The sequence below is a fragment of the Brachyhypopomus gauderio genome, chromosome 1 (genome assembly GCF_052324685.1).
Source record: "Brachyhypopomus gauderio isolate BG-103 chromosome 1, BGAUD_0.2, whole genome shotgun sequence".
NCBI lineage: Eukaryota > Metazoa > Chordata > Actinopteri > Gymnotiformes > Hypopomidae > Brachyhypopomus > Brachyhypopomus gauderio.
Genome location: NC_135211.1, coordinates 47,675,281 through 47,696,136, shown reverse-complemented (window position 1 = coordinate 47,696,136; position 20,856 = coordinate 47,675,281). Strand labels below are relative to the sequence as shown.

General features: G+C 41.3%; 1 protein-coding gene and 1 long non-coding RNA gene across 11 annotated transcripts in view; one reads left to right on the top strand and one right to left on the bottom strand.

The window, feature by feature from the left end:
• LOC143522959 (uncharacterized) overlaps positions 1-20,648 on the bottom strand; it is a 56,871-nt gene extending 36,223 nt beyond the window's left edge. The window contains exons 1-7 of one of the 10 annotated variants that reach the window (XM_077017015.1): positions 20,088-20,163; positions 12,282-12,329; positions 11,185-11,448; positions 9,780-10,123; positions 9,530-9,686; positions 4,565-5,026; positions 1,817-2,272 (exon numbers count right to left, since the gene is read on the bottom strand). In XM_077017015.1, the coding sequence (XP_076873130.1) occupies positions 1,817-2,272; positions 4,565-5,026; positions 9,530-9,686; positions 9,780-10,123; positions 11,185-11,228 (1,463 nt within the window). In that variant the 5' untranslated portion in view covers positions 11,229-11,448; positions 12,282-12,329; positions 20,088-20,163. Of the gene's footprint in view, positions 1-1,816; positions 2,273-4,564; positions 5,027-9,529; positions 9,687-9,779; positions 10,124-10,589; positions 13,431-20,087 lie in introns of those variants that run through there. The other 9 variants (XM_077017005.1, XM_077017022.1, XM_077017048.1 and 6 more) reach the window with 9 other exon arrangements.
• A 136-nt stretch (positions 20,649-20,784) lies between these two features.
• LOC143522998 (uncharacterized) overlaps positions 20,785-20,856 on the top strand; it is a 3,431-nt gene continuing 3,359 nt past the window's right edge. The window contains exon 1 of the long non-coding RNA XR_013133195.1: positions 20,785-20,856. This exon is cut by the window's right edge and continues 876 nt beyond it. This is a non-coding gene — a long non-coding RNA (uncharacterized LOC143522998).

The window sequence follows — 20,856 nt, the reverse complement described above, 5'->3', positions numbered from 1 at the left end:
TCTATGAGTCTGTGGTGGTGAGTTCTATCCTCTATGTTCAGGATCTTCTAAGAGTCTGTGGTGGTGAGTTCTATCCTCTATGTTCAGGATCTTCTATGAGTCTGTGGTGGTGAGTTCTATCCTTTATGTTCAGGATCTTCTATGAGTCTGTGATGGTGAGTTCTATCCTCTATGTTCAGGATCTTCTAAGAGTCTGTGGTGGTGAGTTCTATCCTCTATGTTCAGGATCTTCTATGAGTCTGTGGTGGTGAGTTCTATCCTTTATGTTCAGGATCTTCTATGAGTCTGTGGTAGTGAGTTCTGTCCTCTATGTTCAGGATCTTCTATGAGTCTGTGGTGATGAGTTCTATCCTCTATGTTCAGGATCTTCTATGAGTCTGTGGTGGTGAGTTCTGTCCTCTATGTTCAGGATCTTCTTTGAGTCTGTGGTAGTGAGTTCTATCCTCTATGTTCAGGATCTTCTATGAGTCTGTGGTGGTGAGTTCTGTCCTCTATGTTCAGGATCTTCTGTGAGTCTGTGGTGGTGAGTTCTATCCTCTATGTTCAGGATCTTCTATGAGTCTGTGGTGGTGAGTTCTGTTCTCTATGTTCAGGATCTTCTATGAGTCTGACGGAAGTGTCAGAGAGGAGGACACTGTCTAAGGTCTACTGGTCTAGACTGGTCTACTGTTCCTGACTGCTGCATCCCTGGATGAGTGATACTCTGTAAAAAATCCTTAATGCCTTTGCAGTTTAATCAATCTTCAGATGCCCGTGCCGGTTCTGTATCAGTCTAGTTCTTGTATTTCTCTGCATGTTTACATTCGTAATAGTGATTCAAATTGTAATTCTTCAACACAGCTAAATGTTCTCTGCAAACTAAGCACACAACTTTACAGTTTTTCTTCAGTAAATTAATATTCAGAAGTCCATTCCTTGTTAAAAACTGCATTCTGTATCAATCATTCTTTTTTAGTTAGCGGACATATAGAGCTAAGAGCTCTTTTTTTTAAAAAGCTGTCCAACACATTCACTGACACATTTTGAGTGACGGTGCATGAGTGAACTGACTAGACAGACACAAATGTAAAAACAAAACAGCTGCCTTCAAAATAATAGCAGTAAAGTTTAATTTCATGCAATAATCACAGTGTAATAGGTGTTATAGTCACACAGTTACTTTTGACTTCTAAAGTATCAGCGATCTCATGTGCGCCGGTCAGAGAGAGTCTGAGAGACGGATGTGGCAATGCCCATGTCTGCTATATATGGTACATTCCATATTCATAATCACAGCCACTGCTACTTTACTGTATTTTAAAGAATTTCAGTTAGTGTATATATTGCAAATATCTTTTTATTGGAGAGTATTTAAATAAGTGTTTCTTCTTTTACATCGTGGCATCTCCTCCCTCGCTCACGATGTGGACGTATCGTAACAGAGTTCAGGCAATACGCTTCATGGAGAGTTACACTAACAAACAGCTAAGCATGCAAAATATGTATTGTACACATTTTTGTGATTCAATTTACATGTCAACAAACACATCCATTGTCCTGGACAGCTGTATATTTTATACAGAGCTACAAAAGACCAAATACAGGTATAACCAACAAAGCTATATTTGTTAAATCCTGTAAGAATGTGTAAGCCTGATGCTTAAACTCATACCAACTACAAATCAAGTTTTCATTCACACATCTAACCTTCACCATCTGCTGGTCACTCACAGTGACACTCACAAAAACAAAGACAGTGGCCAAACTCTCAACCTTGAAGGAAAAAACCTCATCTTAAACATTACACATGTAATACGTATAAAAGCTTCTCACTCACCTGAGCTGTGAGATGTAGGGCAGACACTGAAGGAAACTCCTCACTTCACTCACTTCATCTGACCAGCCTCTCAGTACTACTGGTTTCTTCACTGTTTGGAGTTTCAGCACTTCTAGGAGGAGGGAGGTCTTTCTCTCTGAGAGGTCTATGTGCCAGACTGCAGGAGCTGACTGGTAAACTGGCTGTAATGCTGGAAGGACACTCCTGCCTGTTTGAGTCTCATAGTCCTTCACACGTGAGCACAGATCCAGCAGGAAATTGCAAATATCAAACTTGACATCATCATCATCATCATCATCTACAGGGAAGTTTGTGTAGCTGCACACAGATGTCAGCAGCTTAGTGAAACTCTCTCCTGTAGCTGCATCACACTCTGCTGCTGTAACAATCAGCTTCAGCAGAAACTCCACTGCAGATCTTCTCTGTTCTTCACCATCAAGAACATCATAATCAAACCTGTTGGAATAGAGAGTTCACAGAAAACACAGAATTAGTACATTTAGTAGAAATCAGCAAACAAAACAGATTAATTTGTAAATTTTGCTGTAAACAGACCATTTCCAGTACAGTAACACCACCACTAGTCTGAACGCTGGTTCATGTCTCCTCTAAAACACACAGACCTGCCTGCATGTGTTTGTGGGTAATGAGAGACGCAGCATAACAGACCAAAGAAACATTGAGTGTAACACAAGAAATTCACCACAACCATATAGAATTTCACATGAATTTCACATTTCACACCCCTATAATTTAACATGTTTAACTGTATCTCCTCTTTCACACACACACACTAGTAAGGATGTCTCAGTGTGTGTGTGTGTGTGTGTGTGTGTGTGTGTGTGTGTGTGTGTGTGTGTGTGTGGACCTGTGTGTGCAGCTTGGTACACTTAATCACGTTAGTGTCTTCACTTTTCTTGTTTCACTTAATTTATCTTTTAACATTTCATTATAGAAAATCTGACAAAGCAACTTATCTTTGGACTCAATGAGAACTGCCTGTGACAGCTTGGATGATTATACGGACACTGTAACCTCGTATATTCACTTATGCGAGGACAGCATTGTACCATCACCAGAGGTGGGCAGTAACGAAGTACATTTACTTAAGTACTGTACTTAAGTACAGTTCTTGAGTATTTGTACTTTACTTAAGTTGATTTTTTTTTAAATACTTATGACTTTCACTTCACTACAGTTGAATAACAAATACAGTACTTATCACTCCACTACATTTCTGTCCAGCTCTCGTTACTCGTTACTTCCACACACAACTCTTCTCCCCTCCCCCGATAGTATTTTCACAGGTGACAGCCTATCAGCAATCAAGGATGTGTCTGTGAGGTGTAAAATCAAGTTCCGTGTCGCTAGTCGTTCTTTTCCTAAATAACAGCAACATGAGCGGAGACGGCGGTGATGGAGCATGCCAGGGTTGCCAACTTTTCAAGATCATTTGGAGGGAGATTTGAACCTGGACTTGGTGGCGATTGTAAATTGTTGATCGGGGGGTGGCGAACGTTACCGGGGCGGTGAAAAATGAACACAAATTAAGTATTATATCGCGATCGCCGGTGGTTGATAGATATAGATCAGAGGTAAATAAACTAGATTTTTTTTCGGCGTGAGATATAGGAACTGTGGCGTGAGAGCGTGTGAAAACGGTCAAATGCGTGTGTCTCACGCTCAATGCGTGAGAGCTGGCAACCCTGGCATGCTCTTTTGCACCCATGGCCGTATCTCGACAAAATGTTCCAGTTTTCTGAACAGATGAATCATTCCCATCGTTTTAAATGCATGCTTTGTTTGCCAAAAACAAACTATATCACTGCATACCAAAATTCACCATCCCACCTGAGGAAGTATATTACGGTATGCAGCCTAAATGTTTTGTTAAGTGACTATGTAGTTAGAGGAGCTTTGCAGTAAGGCTAGTGAAATGACTTTGCCTGCTCACTCCACTGCTAGGTCTGCTAGGATCACTATAAATAATGTTAACATTATATTGGCAAGTAATTCAAACTACGGAAACATCAATAAGGGAAACCGTGTGGGTTAATCGAAAAATCGGAATCGAATCGAATCGTGAGATAGTAAACGATTCCCACCCCTACAAATTATGTACACAATTTTTTAAATTCAATTTACATAAGTCAACAAATATATTGTTCTGGACAGCTGAACTGTGTAATTATCTATTTAAGGTGGGTTTAAATAGTACAGAGCTACAAAAGGCCACCTGTAACCAATACAAGCTATCTGTCCAATCCTGTAAGAATGTGTAAACCTGACCATTGGTCAACCTCATATAAACCGCATTAGTGACACACATTTACACGTTTAGTGACCTACGCTTATGGCATTAGTAGTCTACACTTACAGCATTCAGTCAAAGCTCCACTGAGTTACACAAACAAACAGTTAAAACATCCAAAGTATATACTATACACAATTTTGTTTCTCATTCAATTTAAGTCAACAAATGAACTTGTAGACAGCAGAATATTTTTAAGGCTGGTTAAATGGTGCTGAGTAACAAAACCATAATCAACACAAGCTGTGTGATCATTGCTCAAATACATACACACTAACTACACATCAAGATTTCATTCACACATCTAACCTGCAGTATATACTGAGCACACTCAGTGAGACATGAACTAACAAAATCAAAGACAATAGCCAAACCTTGAAGGAAAAACCTACATTTAAACATTATACCTGTAGTACGTATAAAGACTTCTCACTCACCTGAGCTGGGAGATGTAGGGCAGACACTGAAGGAAACTCCTCACTTCACTCTCTTCATCTGACCAGCCTCTCAGCTCTACTGGTTTCTTCACTGTTTGGAGTTTCAGCACTTCTAGGAAGAGGGAGGTCTTTCTCTTTGAGAGGTCTATGTTCCAGACTGCAGGAGCTGACTGGTAATTTGCCTGTAATGCTGGAAGGACACTCCTGCCTGTTTGAGTCTCATAGTCCTTCACACGTGAGTACAGATCCAGCAGGAAATCACATTGATGATTAGTCCCATCTACAGGGAAGGTTGTGTAGTCGTACACAGATGTCAGCAGCTTAGTGAAACTCTCTCCTGTAGCTGCATCACACTCTGCTGCTGTAACAGTCAGCTTCAGCAGAAATTCCACTGCAGATCTTCTCTGTTCATCATCATCGTCATCATCATCGTCATCATCATCATCGTCATCATATTCAAACCTGTTGGAATAGAGTGTTCACATAAAACACAGAATTATTCAATGCAATCAGAAGAAACCATAAGACATAACAGATAAATTTGTATAGTTTGCTGTAAACGGACCATTTCCAGTACAGTGACACCACCACTAGTCTGAATGCTGGTTCATGTCTCCTCTAAAGCACACAGACCTCCCTGCATGTGTTTGTGGGTAATGAGAGACCCAGCATAACAGACCAAAGAAACCTTGAGTGTTTGATTCAATGTTAGAATGGGGAAATAACACAAAGAATTCACAAAAGCCATACGACATGTTGCATCAATATGACCCCTACCATGTAATACATGTCACTTTATCTCCTCTTTCACACTCTAGTAATTTTGTCTTCTGATCATACAGATCCGTTTCTACCATGTAGGTAACTGAACCCTATCAGTCCATGTGCCCTTTAACCCCACTATAACGGACCACCTCTCCAAGTTGACTGCTGTGTGGCCACGCCCCCTCCTCATAGACTGGTTACGTCTCACCTGCTCCTTGTTAACCTGCCTCGTTACTGTGTGTATTTAAACCCTCGTGTTTGTGGTGGATTGTGGGTCATTGTTCACTTTGTGCGTCTACAGATCGTGACGCTTGTGTTCTGTTCTCACTTTGTCCTGAATTACTGTTGGTCTCCTCCTGCTCTGTCTCATTGTGATATTACAGCGGTGTGTATCTTTTGTTTGTTATTCACTGTATGTGTTTCACTTTTTCTCATTAAATGTCTTTGTGAACACTGGTTTCTCTTTTGTTTCTCATTAAGTGTCTTTGTGAACACTGGTTTGTGTTGGTGTTCTGTCTCTCACCCTTGACACTCCACAGTGTCACGATATTTGAAGTAAAAAAAGTGAATATTTTGTGCTATTCATTATTTTAACCAATCCAGTAACGTGTTACTTCCACATTAGATTTACTGCAGCCCAATCACATTTGCCAGTGTTACATGATCCCTGTCTGTGTTCATGAAGTCTCAAGAGACCTCATACACAGTCATCAGAAGACTTTGAGGTTTTGCGATCTTTCAGAAATCATAATTTTCCTGCTTATTTCCAGCCACTTCATTGGCTTTACATTTATATTATGTAAAATTTGATTCTTTTATATCACAATATTAAGAAATGTGACTGGTGCCAATTCCCCCTCTCACCACCAGAGGGCACCATCTCCAGAATACTGAAAACTCCTGTTTCAGCTGTTGTGAATTCCACTGATTACTTTGCCTACATAAGCCAGACGGCCACAGCAGCTCCTTGTGAAGTGTTGCTGACTCTTTTGTGAAAGTGTACCAAGCTGTTTATCTACTTCTCTCGTTATTGTTCTGTGTTTTGACCTGTTACCTCCGGTTTTTGCCTCCTGTCTCATCCGTTTGTACCTCTGTCTGTTATTTCTGTAGCTCTTCTGGTTTAGACCCTTGACTGGTTTGTAGTTGTTTGTCTTTTGTCCTTTATTAAACCCTTTATACCTGCTAATGAATCCTCACTGTGAGTCCAGATTACTTTGTTAATTTATAACATTTTTTCTTCATATGGAGTTTTATGATGCAGCACACAGCTGATCTCAAGGTCAAACCACAAGCTTCACTGAGGGTTACGCTACCAAACAGATAAGCATACAAAGTATGTACACAATTTTTTTATTCAGTTTAGATAAGTCAAAAAATACATTGTTCTGGAAAGCTGAATTGCATAATTCTGTTTTTAGATTGGGTTTAAATAGTACAGAACTACAAAGGGCCACCTATAACCAATACATTGTTGTTTGGACTTGGAGTTGCTAGCGGTTAGCCCGCAGATGCAGCCAAGGCATGTGAGATGATCCATTCGGTCACAGCGAGGCTGCAGACACAGCATCCTGAGGCTTTTGTGATCATCTCTGGTGACTTTAACCATGCCACTTTGGACTCTACCCTAGCTGCCTTCTACCAGGTCGTGGATTGCCCAACAAGAAAAAAACAGGACCATTGACTTACTGTATGCTAGTATCAGGGATGCATACATAGCCACTTCCATCCCCCCACTAGAGAAGTCTGACCACAACCTGGTCCACCTACAGCCAGAGTACACATCCCTGGTTCAAAGGCAGCCTGCAACAACCACTACCATCAGGAGGTGGTCCCCTGGAATGGAAGATGCCTTCAGAGACTGATTTGACACCACGGACTGGGATGTGCTGCTTAGCCCACACTGTGAGGACATAGAGGGGATGACACACTGTCTGACGGACTATCTCAACTTCTGTGTAGACGTTTCCTCCATGAAGACTGTACGGTGTTACCCTAACAATAAGCCATGGGTAATGCAGGACGTCAAAGCTGCTCTCAACAGAAAGAAGGCCGCATTCCGGAGCAGGGACAGGGGGGCGATGAAAGCAGCACAGCAGGAGGTGAAACGCTGTGTGAGGGAAGCCAAGGACAGCTACAGGAGAAAGGTGGAGCTAAAGCTTGAGGAGAACAACTTGAGAGAGGTCTGGAAAGGTGTTAAGACAATCACTGGTCACAACACAAAGACCAGAGTCATAGGAGGGACTGTTGAGGAGGCCAACGAAATGAACATCATCTTCAACCGCTTCAATCAGTCCATGTCTCCCCCACCCTCTCCCTCACTGCAGCCATATCTCCCTCTTCCCTCAACACACCTTTCATCATTTACTACAGCAGCCTCCTCCTCCTCCTGCACCCCCAGCTCATCACAGAGCCCTCCACACATCACTGCAGACCAGGTGAGGGGACAACTGAGGAAACACCACTCCAGGAAAGCAGCAGGCCCGGACAAGGTGTGTCCACGTTTACTAAGGACCTGCGCTTTGGAACTGGGTGAACCACTTCAATGGGTCTTCAACCTCAGCTTACAACTGGGGAGAGTGCCTACTCTCTGGAAGACTTCATGTTTAGTTCCAGTGTTCAAAAAGAACCGGACCAGTGAGCTGAACATCTTCCGACCGGTGGCACTCACGTCACACCTTATGAAGACCTTTGAGCGGCTCTTTCTCTGTCTCCTCAGACCACAAGTGCAACATGCCCAGGACTGTCTGTAGTTTGCGTACCGGGCAGGTGTTGGTGTAGAAGATGCCATCCTCTACGTAATACAGGAGTGTCTGACTGACAAACAGCAAAGGTGTCATGAAAATGTCATTCATCAGGACACAGGATATAATAAACTGTGATGTACATAGAAGGATATAGAAAGATATACATTTCACAGAAATGTAACTAGTGTAAGAGTGAAAATGTGTAAACCAACAGAAGTTCAGTTAATACAAGACCTACAGAACACATGTAGTACATATTAGGGATGTCCCGATCCAGCTTTTTGAACTTCCGATTCGATACCGATATTTATTTGCACTTCCGATCCGATACCAATATCGGCCGATACCGATACCGGCCTATCCGAGCATGTATTAAAGTTTAAAGTTATTTAGCCAACTTACTTTGTTGTCAAACTCATGTTGAAAAGCGTTTTACTCTTGATAAGTAGCCAGCTGAATTAGGTGTGTTTGAATAATACACAATGGTTGGTAAGGAGAAACTGACCTGTTTATTTAGCAATTAATAAACTCAAAATAGACAAAATAATAAATAACAAACAGAAACGACATCAGTAAACCAAGGCTTAAAAAGCCATAAGTGCAAATAATAAGTAAATTGTATTAAAAAAGCAAAACATACAACCTGAGTAGAAAATAGTCTATTAACAGCATCAGTACTCTTGAGTGCTGTACTCATCAGTGCTCTTGAACAAGTGTAAACCAAAGCTAAAAAAAAATAATCAGTGCAAATATTGTAAACTATTTAAAGCCAAAATGCCTTCTACTCCCCAATCTACTCCACACTTTGCTGCTCCATCTCCATCTACACACTCCCTTCAATTCCAACTGTTTGCCCTGCCTGCAGAACGAGCTTGATGGGGAGATTATTTTTTACAAAGATGAGCATTTCAATATAGAATTGAAGTCCTCAGTTTTCTTTAGAGACTCTTCATGTCGTTTATGGTGGTATTTCGCTAAATGCTTGATTAGATTGATTGTATTAAAAGTTCTTACAGCTTTACCACCACGCTTGACTTTACTGTGGCATATGTTGCACTCTACCTCTTCTTCTTTGTTGTCCTTTAAGGTAAAATAATCCCACACAACTGACATTTTTACGGATAACTTCAAATTTACATGGCCATCTTAATGGTTAGGAGATGCCACTGAGCTAAATTGGGGAGACGCTATGCTTGGGTGCTGAAGGTGTGCTGGAAAATGCGGACCGGATTTTACTCTCACTGGTGAAAACACAGCAAAAACTGGAATGGATTATTTAAATGGGTGCACTGGAAAACCCGGATCGAACTTGGTGAAAAGAAAGAAAAAAAAAACTGGTTTGGGAGTCTGGATCGGCATTTTCTCATGTCTGCCGATCCAATACGCATTTTTTGCAAATATCGGCAGCCGATCCGATCCAAATATTGGATCGGGACAAGCCTAGCTTCTCACTCACCTGAGCTGGGAGATGTAGGGCAGACACTGAAGGAAACTCCTCACTTCACTCACTTCATCTGACCAGCCGCTCAGCTCTACTGGTTTCTTCACTGTGTGGAGTTTCAGCACTTCTAGGAAGAGGGAGGTCTTTCTCTCTGAGAGGTTTATGCACCATTCTGGAATGTGGTATAGAAACATTCACAGTTTGAAAGACTAAAGTTGTAAATGTAAAATTATCATCATTATCTATTACCAGAGGTTAAACTCACTGTCTACAGGGATCTCTGCTTCCTCACTGGGTCTGCTGGTGTCTCCCTCCCCATAGACAGCAGAGACTCTGACTCTGTAGCAGGTGCTGTAGGGTGGAGTTATGGTGCATTCACACTCAGGTCCCTCTGTTAGAATGGACTGCCAGCCCTCCAGACCAGCCTCCATATACTCCACCATGTGGTGGAGCACGGGGGAGTCTCCATCAGCCTTCCTCCAGGAAACAGTCAGAGACTTCTGAGTATGTCTGACAACTGTAGGCTGTCCAGGTCTGGATCTAGGAAATGTCTGGAACTCTGTGATTCTGCTATAGTCACTCATGTTGTTGCTGTCCAGTACAGCATATCTGAGGTGATACAGAGTCTCAGGTCATTACTTACTTTCAAGATATCTGATATTTAATTTGCACTAGTCAAATCTTAGTTTCAGATATCTAAAAATATGTTTAAGATATCTTTAATTAGAATAATGACTAGTCAGAGCAAAAAACGAGATATCTGTAATTGACTTTTTGACTAGTAATAATTTAATTGTAGATATCTGAAATGTACGTTTCAGATAGTCAGTAATTAATTGCAGATATCTTGAACTTGAGCCTCCATACAAATCAACGGTGAATATTACGTAATTTATACTAGTCAGAATGTAATTGGAGATATCTCAAATTGACATTTTGCCTAGTTAAAATATAATTAGAGATATCTTAAATTAAATATACAGATATCTGTAATGTAGTTACAGATATCTGTAAAGTAAGTGGGGTGAAGCCCATTATATGTTAAAAGGGCCTGCCATAGGACTGTTTGCCATACCTAGCCACGGCACGTTTAACGGCCTCGGACCAGAGGCTCCGTCATCTCTTGCATCGCTATCAGGTAGGCTAACTGATTTGTATTAGGCTAAATTTAAACATGGGTCTGTGGCGGGTGATGAGTCATCACGGGTCATCTGAGTTCAGAGTGTTGATGAGCGATTTCGATTGGAGGATCGTGCTCTCTGTCTGAGATTTTTTATTTTTATTTTTTGCTGATGCTGGTCCATCGTGGCGCGTACCAGTGATTATGCCTCGCGTGCCACAGGTTTGCCGACCCCTGCTGTAGACATTTGCGAAGCTCCTTTGGCTCCGCTGCAGCCGGCATTGTTCTTTTAAGTGAAACTGACCAATGACTGGAGACTCTCTGATGTCACGCGTTGAGGAAAAACATTTCTTTGAACGGACGCATTTTAGAAATTAAAAATGGAACATTAATAAACATTAAAACAAAAAAATAAATATAAAAAAACAAAAACAATGCAATATTTTAAGTCGACGTATTTTCAGCGTCGACGTCGTCGACTGTATCGACCAATCGCTTCAGCCCTAATTGCCTCTATACCCAAGACTGCAGTCCGATCCACAACACGAACCTGATCATCAAGTTCGCCGACGACACCACAGTGATCGGTCTCATCTCGAGGGAAGACGAGTCTGCCTACAGAGAGGAGGTCCTGAATCTGTCGACCTGGTGTTCAGTGAACAACCTGACTCTGAACACCAAGAAAACAAAAAGCGATCATTGTCGACTTCAGGAAGCACTGCATCGAACCAGCCCCCCTCTTCATTAACGGTGAGCGTGTGGAGAGGGTTCACTCCTTCAGATTTCTTGGAGTCCAGCTATCAGATGACATCTCCTGGACAGAAAACATCACTGTGACTACCAAGAAGGCTCAAAAGCGAATACACTTCCTAAGGGTTCTTAGGAAGTACAACCTGGAGTCCAACCTTCTGCTGACCTTCTACCGCTCGTCCATCGAGAGCATACTGACATACTGCATCACAGTGTGGTATGGCAGCTGCACCATGGCAGACAGGGAGAGACAGCAGAGAGTAGTGAAGACAGCACAGAGGATCATTGGCTGCCCTCTGCCCTCCCTAATGGACATTTACTCCACCCGCTGTCTCAGCAGAGCACAATCCATAATCATGGACAACTCCCACCCCGGCTCTGATCTGTTTGACCTGCTGCCCTCAGGAAGACGCTACAGGTGCATCAGATCAAAGACAACCCGGTTCAAGAACAGTTTTTTCCCAAAGGCAATAACAAACATAAACTCAAATTTGCACTAACTCCAACCCCACAGACTCTCCGACACTCACTGTGCAATATATTATACTATATCCAATGTGCAATACTTATATTTATATTGTAAATTAAGATTGTGTAATTACTGTGTATTATTTACTGTGTTTTTAAATCGTACTTGCTACTGCACTGGAGGAGCTGCTACAATTTCACTGTACTGTGTATAGTGACAATAAAAGGCATTCTATTCTATTCTATTCATTCTATTCTATTCTACATACACTGCCCTAGCCGTACCTACCCAGTTGATTACACACACACACACACACACACACGTTTACTCATCTCAGTCTTAGGTTCAGCAGGGAGAGACACATAGCCTAAGTAGCCTACACACACTACCACTCACACAAACCTCACCCCCCTCACCCACTTACATACCTCTTGTCACAGGGAGGTGAGAGCATGCCTCTGAGAATTGCAGAGGTCCTGAAGAAGAAGGGTCAACACTGCAAATATTGACTTGCTGCATTAACTCATTCTAACAGTCAATAAAAGCTTTTGTTACTCATAATATGATTGCAATTATATTTCTGTATGTGATAAAAACATCTGACAAACACACATAAAAACCAGAGGGCAGCAGATCATGTGAAAATATAATATGTGTGTCATTCTCAAAACTCCAGCCCCCCAGAACCCAATAAAATAGGGAACGCCTTCTCCCAATACCAGAATGACATGGAGGTAGAGGATGAGCAGTGAATGAGCCTTATTCCTGAGATTCCTCACTTGACACTTCGTCCAGCAGTGCATAACACCGGTGGTGTGCCCCCAGTGGCATCTAGCAGTGGTGCACGTTTCTTCATAGCACCCAATGCCGGTGCGCACCCCTGTTGGCATATAGGGGCGGTGCCCTACTCCCTGTTGGCATATAGGGGCAGTGAGCTACTCCCTGTTGGCATATAGGGGCGGTGCCCAACTCCCTGTTGGCATATAGGGGCAGTGCCCTACTCCCTGTTGGCATATAGGGGCAGTGAGCTACTCCCTGTTGGCATATAGGGGCAGTGCCCTACTCCCTGTTGGCATATAGGGGCGGTGCGCTACTCCCTGTTGGCATATAGGGGCGGTGCGCTACTCCCTGTTGGCATATAGGGGCGGTGAGCTACTCCCTGTTGGCATATAGGGGCGGTGAGCTACTCCCTGTTGGCATATAGGGGCAGTGCCCTACTCCCTGTTGGCATATAGGGGCAGTGCCCTACTCCCTGTTGGCATATAGGGGCGGTGCGCTACCTTCAGTAGCGCCCAATGTTGTGCGTGCCATCCAGTGACGTTTTAGACCAGTGCGCATGCCAGAGGCTCTGCCTAGGGATTCAGGGGGTCTCAACAGGCTACCGCTCCTATGGGGCTAGGAGCTCAGAAGGGTGTGACCTGGACAGTTTGCCCCAGTTCCTATTGCATTCCTCATATGTGTAAATGTACCCATGTTTGTGCCTATAACGTTTCCCTTTGTGAATGTGCCACTTTGTGTTACTGTACCAGTGTTCTTTCCTGTGGTTATTGTTGTCCCAGTGTTCCTGTTTAATCTGTACTACTTTTTTATCGTATATATAGTAAAATAGTATATATATATATATATATATATATACAGCCCCGTCGACAGGGGGGGACAACCGGGTCTGTTGTCCCGGGCCCCAGGGCCAGGGGGGCCCATCAAAGAGCCCAGCAATTTATTTTTTATTTAAAGTCTATAATTTTAAATAATCTTGAAATCTTTCATTAATATAAAATTCTGTACTCAAAATAAGCTCAATGGCTAAAATATGTATGCTTTTTTACCTATCTGCACTGAAAAATGGTTTGATCCAGCACCGACCGTAGCCAGCTGGTACCCGCCCAACAGCGGGAAATACAGTGGTGGATAGTTAAAGTAAACAGAAATCTGGAGCGCAGAAAAGAAAGGAAAAACATTCACCTGACGGATTTTAATGTTGCATATGGCGTCAATATAGGACCTAATGTTTTGAGAATCAAAAAACAGAATCCATAACAAAGAAATTACATTTTGTAATTGAGAAAACTGTCGTTAATATTGAGAGTTAAAAAAGCTGGTTTGTAAACACAATATTTATGTCTATTTGAGTTTAATATTCTTGAAAAATCCGTTTTCGTTTTCTTTGCGCCTTTTCTCGTTCGCGCTTCTCTCGGTCTCGCTCTCGCCTCCAGAAGTTTCTCGCTTTTGACTTTTGGACCTGTTTTTACGGGAGGGCGGGATTTACACAGTCATTGGCTGATGGAGTTAAGCCCCGCCCACCCATGCTATTCTACACACACATGATTACAATATACAACAGGGTAGTCGTAACTCCAAACAATCTACTTCAGTCTATCTACTGTGGGTTACTAAAATAGATAATCGTTAAAAATAGCTGATATGAGAAAACATAAACACACCTCTTGCCTGTGTTTGCCGGTGTTGTGCCGAATTCCGACTCAAACTAAGAATTACGAGAACAGTAACACACTTGATATACCGAAGTTCACCTCCGACTACGTGACCTCGCCATATTACTTTGTTCCACGTCGTTACAGACAACCGTGCATCTTATATATGCACACAGTAGATAGACTGAAGTAGATTGTTTGGAGTTACGACTACCCTGTTGTGTATTGTAATCGTGTGCGTGTAAAATGGCATGGGTGGGCGGGGCTTAACTCCATCAGCCAATGACTGTGTAAATCCGTCCCCCTGTAAAAACAGGTCCAAAAGTCAAAAGCGAGAAACTTCTGGAGGCGAGAGCGAGACCGAGAGAAGCGCGAACGAGAAAAAGCGCAACGAAAACGAAAACGGATTCTTCAAGAATATTAAACTCAAAATAGACGATTGAAAACATATTGTGTTTACAAACCAGCTTTTTTAACTCTCAATATTAACGACAGTTTTCTCAATTACAAAACGTAATTTCTTGGTTATGGATTCTGTTTTTTGATTCTCAAAACATTAGGTCCTATTTTGACGCCATAGTTGCATTGTGTTCCAGGTTTGAAAAGTGCTGGAATTTAGGCTAAAGTACTTGAAAATGCTTGAAATTGTAACTACTTCATTTCACAACAAATATCTGTATGACTGAACATTTCTCTTGTATTACGTTAACAAATACGAGCCTCTTGTAATTCCAGGACGAAACATGAGAGAACGTGAAGATGTTAAAGATTGGGCGTTTTGAAAATAAACAACCATTAAATAATGTGATGAAAAGCGAATTATTTCGAATCATTTCGAGTTCATTTCGAGTATATGTATAAATATTTAACTTTATTAAGTTTAACGTGCTGGGAAATATTGAAATGGACCTTTAAAGTGACGTACAAGTGCTTTAATTCCACCTTTTAAAGGTGTATGAACCCTGCAAACATGACTTTGTTCATTACGCTGAAGCGGGGCGCGCGCGAAGTTACAAAATTCGAGAGGTGCACGACCTCGACAGCGCGTGGGGGGGGGGGGGGGCATGAAATGTTCTTGTCCCGGGCCCCATCAAGACTGTCAACGGGCCTGTATATATATATAAACCGGTATTCGGTTTAAATAGCCTTCACGTGTCAGGAACGCAGCAGGGTCGTTAATTGTTTCTCAAGTGATGCTTTTTATTGCTGCGCCGCTAAGCACACATGCAACAGAGTGCAAATCTAGCTTGCTGAAAACGAGGGACGCTCTGAACCAGAAATTCTACCAAACATTGAAGTAAAAGATGATACCCCAAAGGAGCTTTTGCCAAAGAAAGGAGCCGTGTCTGTTGTCAGGAAGTACATATAGAATTTTAGTCATAAAGCCCAGCAGGCACGTGCAGAGGGGGGGGCGGAGGGTGCTGGAGCACCCGCCCCTTTGGCCCTTTCTGCCCAAAGTGCCCTTTTGTCAATTTTTGTATGTGTGAAAGTCTGTCTGTGTGGCATAATAATAATAATAATAATAATAATAATAATCACCATTCACATGTGAATCACGTCGATTCACATTGACCCTTACGTGCCCTCCTGACTTTACGTGACGTCAGCACGTGACCTAGGCGCTACTAAGCTGCTAACTCTAGATACGGAGAGAGAACAGCTAACGGTCCGGTAGGTAGGTTTTGCCGTGGTATTTGTTTGTGCACGCCACATTGTTTTCTTGCAAGATAACTGACAAAGTTAGTGAAGTTAGCAGCATTCTGTGTGTGTGAGACTCTACACACACTCTCACGAGTTACAGTGTGCCTGTCACTGTGTGTGTATATGTATGTTGCCAGGTTCGCGGTTTTACCGCCAAATTGGGCTTGTTTGAAAAGTCAGTCGCGGGTGAAAATTCAGGAATGGCGGGGTGCGTTTTATTACCGGACTACTTTAAAAATTACCACGACCGCCAAAAAACAAAAAAAGTGTCTGTTGTCTGCTGAGAGAGAGAGAGAGAGAGAGCGAGAGAGAGAGACACACACACACACAGTTGCAGTGTTTTTCCTACATGTATATTTCTAAAGGCAATGAGGCATATGCTATTTGACTAAAACTCTGCCATGTACATGCCTATTTACATAATTTTGGACTATATTAGTATAAATACAACAATAATAATAATTAATTTGAAGAATTTAAATTGTGATTGTGACCTCTCATTAAACAAATCAGAATGTGTTTTAACACTTGTATACAGACAAATTAAATATGCATGAATATAAAATATGTGACATTTATAACCTTGCTGTCTTGCACAAAGTGGATAAAGCACAAATACATTTACTGGCAATTGAAAAGGATATTCCAATCAACTACAGTGAAGTCATTGACATATTTCGGAGCATGGGCAACAGGAAGTTGCTGTTATAACTGAAACAAAAAAATACTACTTTGTTACATGCACAGAGAGACAGACAGACACGCACGCACACACACACACACACACACACACACCCTTCCTCTATTCTCTTTCTCCCATTAAAAATGTTAAGTTTATACATGAGTTTATGAGTATCAATTAATAAAAACAGGATGGAACATTACATGTTGAAGTCATGTTTGTGTCAAAACAAATGGTTGCATTTGTTTTTTAGAAACCAAAACTACAGCTGTGAAATTAAAATAAAGAGGTGTAAGAATTGTTCCATTTTTGTCCAAGGACTCCAGGAAGAGAAGCCACAGTTAAACAGTCCAGTGTCTAATGGGGATCTGAATTCAACTTAATACATTATCTTTCTATGTCCTAAATTAATGCAGAGCTTGAATTATAGCTTAGTGCAGGGGTTCTCAACTGGTCTCAGCCCGGGACCCACTTTTTCTCATTGTCATTAAGTCGCGACCCAGTTTTATACAGTACAAATGTTATAACAAATTAAAAGGGTAAACAATTGGTGGTTACCATGGCAACAAGATGGTTCTCATGCTGGGCTACATACTAAAAATTACTCAAGGAGCCAGTAGGTCCTAAAAGGAAAAAAATCAGGCGCCAAGAACTTTTTCTAGGTGCCATAATATAAACTAATAAGCACTCACATCAGGTCAGCTGTTATTTAGGATATCTGTCGTCCAACATGACTGATGTTTTCTCTTCCTTGTAACTGTGGTTAAGTTGGTTTCATGTTCGCGTATTCGGAATTAGACATGTTTTAAATGTACTACTATTAGCATCTACAAATGACCTTAACATGGACAAAAGTGGTGGTCGTAAAGGCCCCGGAGCACTGCACACTCTTTTTTTCCTGCAAAGATTTAAATAATTTTTAAACGATTCTTCATAAGATAAAAACAAGTTGTATAAATATTAAGTGCACATTTTGTCAAATGTTTAAATAGCTTTTAAAATGTCCATCATAAGAGCATAAAACAAGTTATAGTTAAGTGCATCCTAATCAACAACCTTGTTTTGTGGAATTATGATGGCCCATTTAAAAGCTATTGAAATATTTGACAAAAACTGACCACCACACACTGGTGCAAGGTATAAATACCCATCTTTTAGTTGTAGGTTGTTATTAAAGATTAACTTTATGTAATCCAACTTCTTTGGTGGTCTTAGATGGACCGTTTAAAAGCTATTGAAATTATTGCAAAAAACTGAGTGCGCAGTGCTCTGGGGCCTTTACGACCTCCACTTGCTTCCGTGTTAAGGTCATTTGTAGACGGTGCCTTAGACGTTGCAGCGGTGACAGGAGTATATTTAAAATAACATGTTTTAAAATACATATATTCCTGATGTAAACAAAGTTGTAGATGTTTGTATTGGGTGCCAGAAATAAGAATTTGCATATTTTGATACTTTTAACTTAAAGGTATTGAAGAAAGAATTCCGAATATGCGAACGTGAAACGAACTTGACCAAGTTTCATAGTATGTATATGAGTGACTTTTGATCCCATTAAAATGAACTTAAAACTATGTACAGTTATAAAGGAGTGTGTCCTCTTATGGTCCGACAGAAATGTAGACTGTGTGAAAAAATCCAATATTTTTGGCTTCGCTATTTTCAACAAGCTAACGCTTAGTGCTAAAGTTTCAGCTCGGCTCCGCTGCTTTGCGAGTCACGCTGGTGATTCCCGCTTTTGTTAATGGGCAGAGCGAACATGAGAGTGAGAACTACAGCATATCGGTTAACTTTTAAAATACAACCTCAAAAGAAAATTGTGGATATTTTTCCAATGACAAAAAGTCTTAACCCATAAAATATAATGCTCTTGTATCACCTGTCGCCACTGGCGAGTGAAATAATTTTATTACTCATTTATGGTCGCGATTGCGACCATTTTAGTCGCAGTCTGGAGCTGTGCCATGTGCCTCTGTCTTTTTTCAAGATAAAAGACGAGTACAAAATCTGAAGAGTAGACTTTTTTTTTTTTTTTTAACAAGCTGTCCGCGACCCACCAAGAACGTGTCCGCGACCCACTTTTGGGTCGCGACCCACCAGTTGAGAATCACTGGCTTAGTGGATATAGGCTGTACCTCCACCCCTCTTTTATTCTTGTCCTCCCATTAATGTTCCCCTTTCTTTTTACGAATGTGCAACTTGATCTGTTTAGTTCAGTCAGCCTGCTGTATCCTTTCTCAGCACAGAATCTCCTACAAACAATCAGCCGTATGGCAGGTCACAGTGCGCCATGTTTAATCTTAGTTATCTTTGCATCTTATCATGATCACATAACACTTATTTTAATCAGCCACTATCTCTCCCATGCTCTTTTTAGTCACTTCAATATCAGAACAATACAGCGTCTCCACCAACAACCCTCAACAGTAGCTGTTCAATGTACTCAATCAGGTAAATATAGACTATAGATATAGACTACTTTTGCCCTCTATCAAAGATATGAGATGTGGACAATAATATGGTATGTTGTGATTCCATGTTATATTATTTATGAATAAGGGTTGCTACAAATCAAACTGTTATATTTCAAGGTATGTTTCTGTATGGTGTTTCAAATTTGTGCTCCATGTGCCCCCTTTTCACTTTGAGCACCTGCCCCTCCAAAGGTCTCTGCACGGCCCTGAAGCCCAGCACTACTGCACACTACCCTTGAATTAATAAATTTTAATAGCCTAAATTACAACCGTGTATAACAACATGCTACCGTTGCTCTTGCAGTACACTTACTCCTTTTTTGTCTGCTGAGAGTTAGGCTGTACCTTTATGTGATATGCATGTGTAACGGAGTAAAATTACAGAAATGCCGTTAAGTGTCACTTCCTGTTGCCACTTGCCAAACAAGGACCGAACACTTACAGCATGTATGGAGCATACAAAACTGAAAACGTAAACCCATAAAGCAGCTAGCACTTTTCGATATAGTTGCATTTTTTTCGACAAAACAGCCGTCAGAACTTTGACAACCAAAAAATGTTCGCTACTTATCATGCACCCTGAATATACGAGTTATCTAGTAAATTAGTTTAGCCTCCTTTAACCAAGTCAAGCTGGAAATGTCCCTGAGAATAACAATAGGTTTATACGAAAATAAACAGACAAAATAAACAAGTATCGTATAAAAGCAGCTAGCAAGATAATATATTTGATACCAACGTATGATGCAGTTGGCTATAATCCTTTTGTTAACCATCATGGCGACTTCAACACTTCACCGTTCATCCATCCGGTCTGACTTTCACTGGTTCAGTTTACTATATCGACTCTTACTGTTACTGTAGTTAAACTGTTACAAATGGTAAAAGTTTGGAAATACAAAATATCCATTTCATGAATAACATTTTAACTTTTCCTCCACTCACCTGCTAAAGTGCGTCGAAGTATCCGCAGGACTCCTGATTAGTTTCACTTTAGTTTCTCTTCCGTGTTGGGTCTTAAGTCTACATCGTAACGGGTTTATAACGGGTGTTTTTAACGTGTACATAAGCACGGTTTGTATAGACTGAAGAAGCGGAGTTGTTCCTATATATCACACTACAATAGAGTAACTGTGCTACATTTAAACGTGTAACGAGTCCTGTTAACAGTGTTTTTAAAAAGTTCCTAAATTACGAGTTTTAACTTTAGCAGAAAATTGTTTGACGATAACATGTCGAAATTAGATTATAACAGGTTTAGGCTACAGCTGTAGACAGGTAGCGGAAGCACCGAAAGTAAATAAAAAGCATTTATTACATATGTTTATCAGATACTCGTGTTATCCACCCCATCGGCGTAATTTAAAGCACTACGAGCGAGTGGCAGCGCTTGACTACAATCAGCCTCCGCCTCCACCGCGGGTGACACCCGCCACTACACCGCTGGGTACCCAGCTGTACACCACGATTTAATATGATACTGCATCGCGATAAGTGTTGAATTACGTACGGACGCCCTGCGGTTATTCTGTAAATGAAATTTACTCCACACACTGCTGCGTTTTCCTGGACTCCATCAGGCCATAACAGTTTGATCTGTAAGTTGCTACAGTCCTTAAAGAAACCTCCGCCACACTATTGACTTAATAAATATTAGTAGTGGTACATCTACGCGTGTTGCAGTCACGCTGCGTTGTTGGTTACGTCATCACGC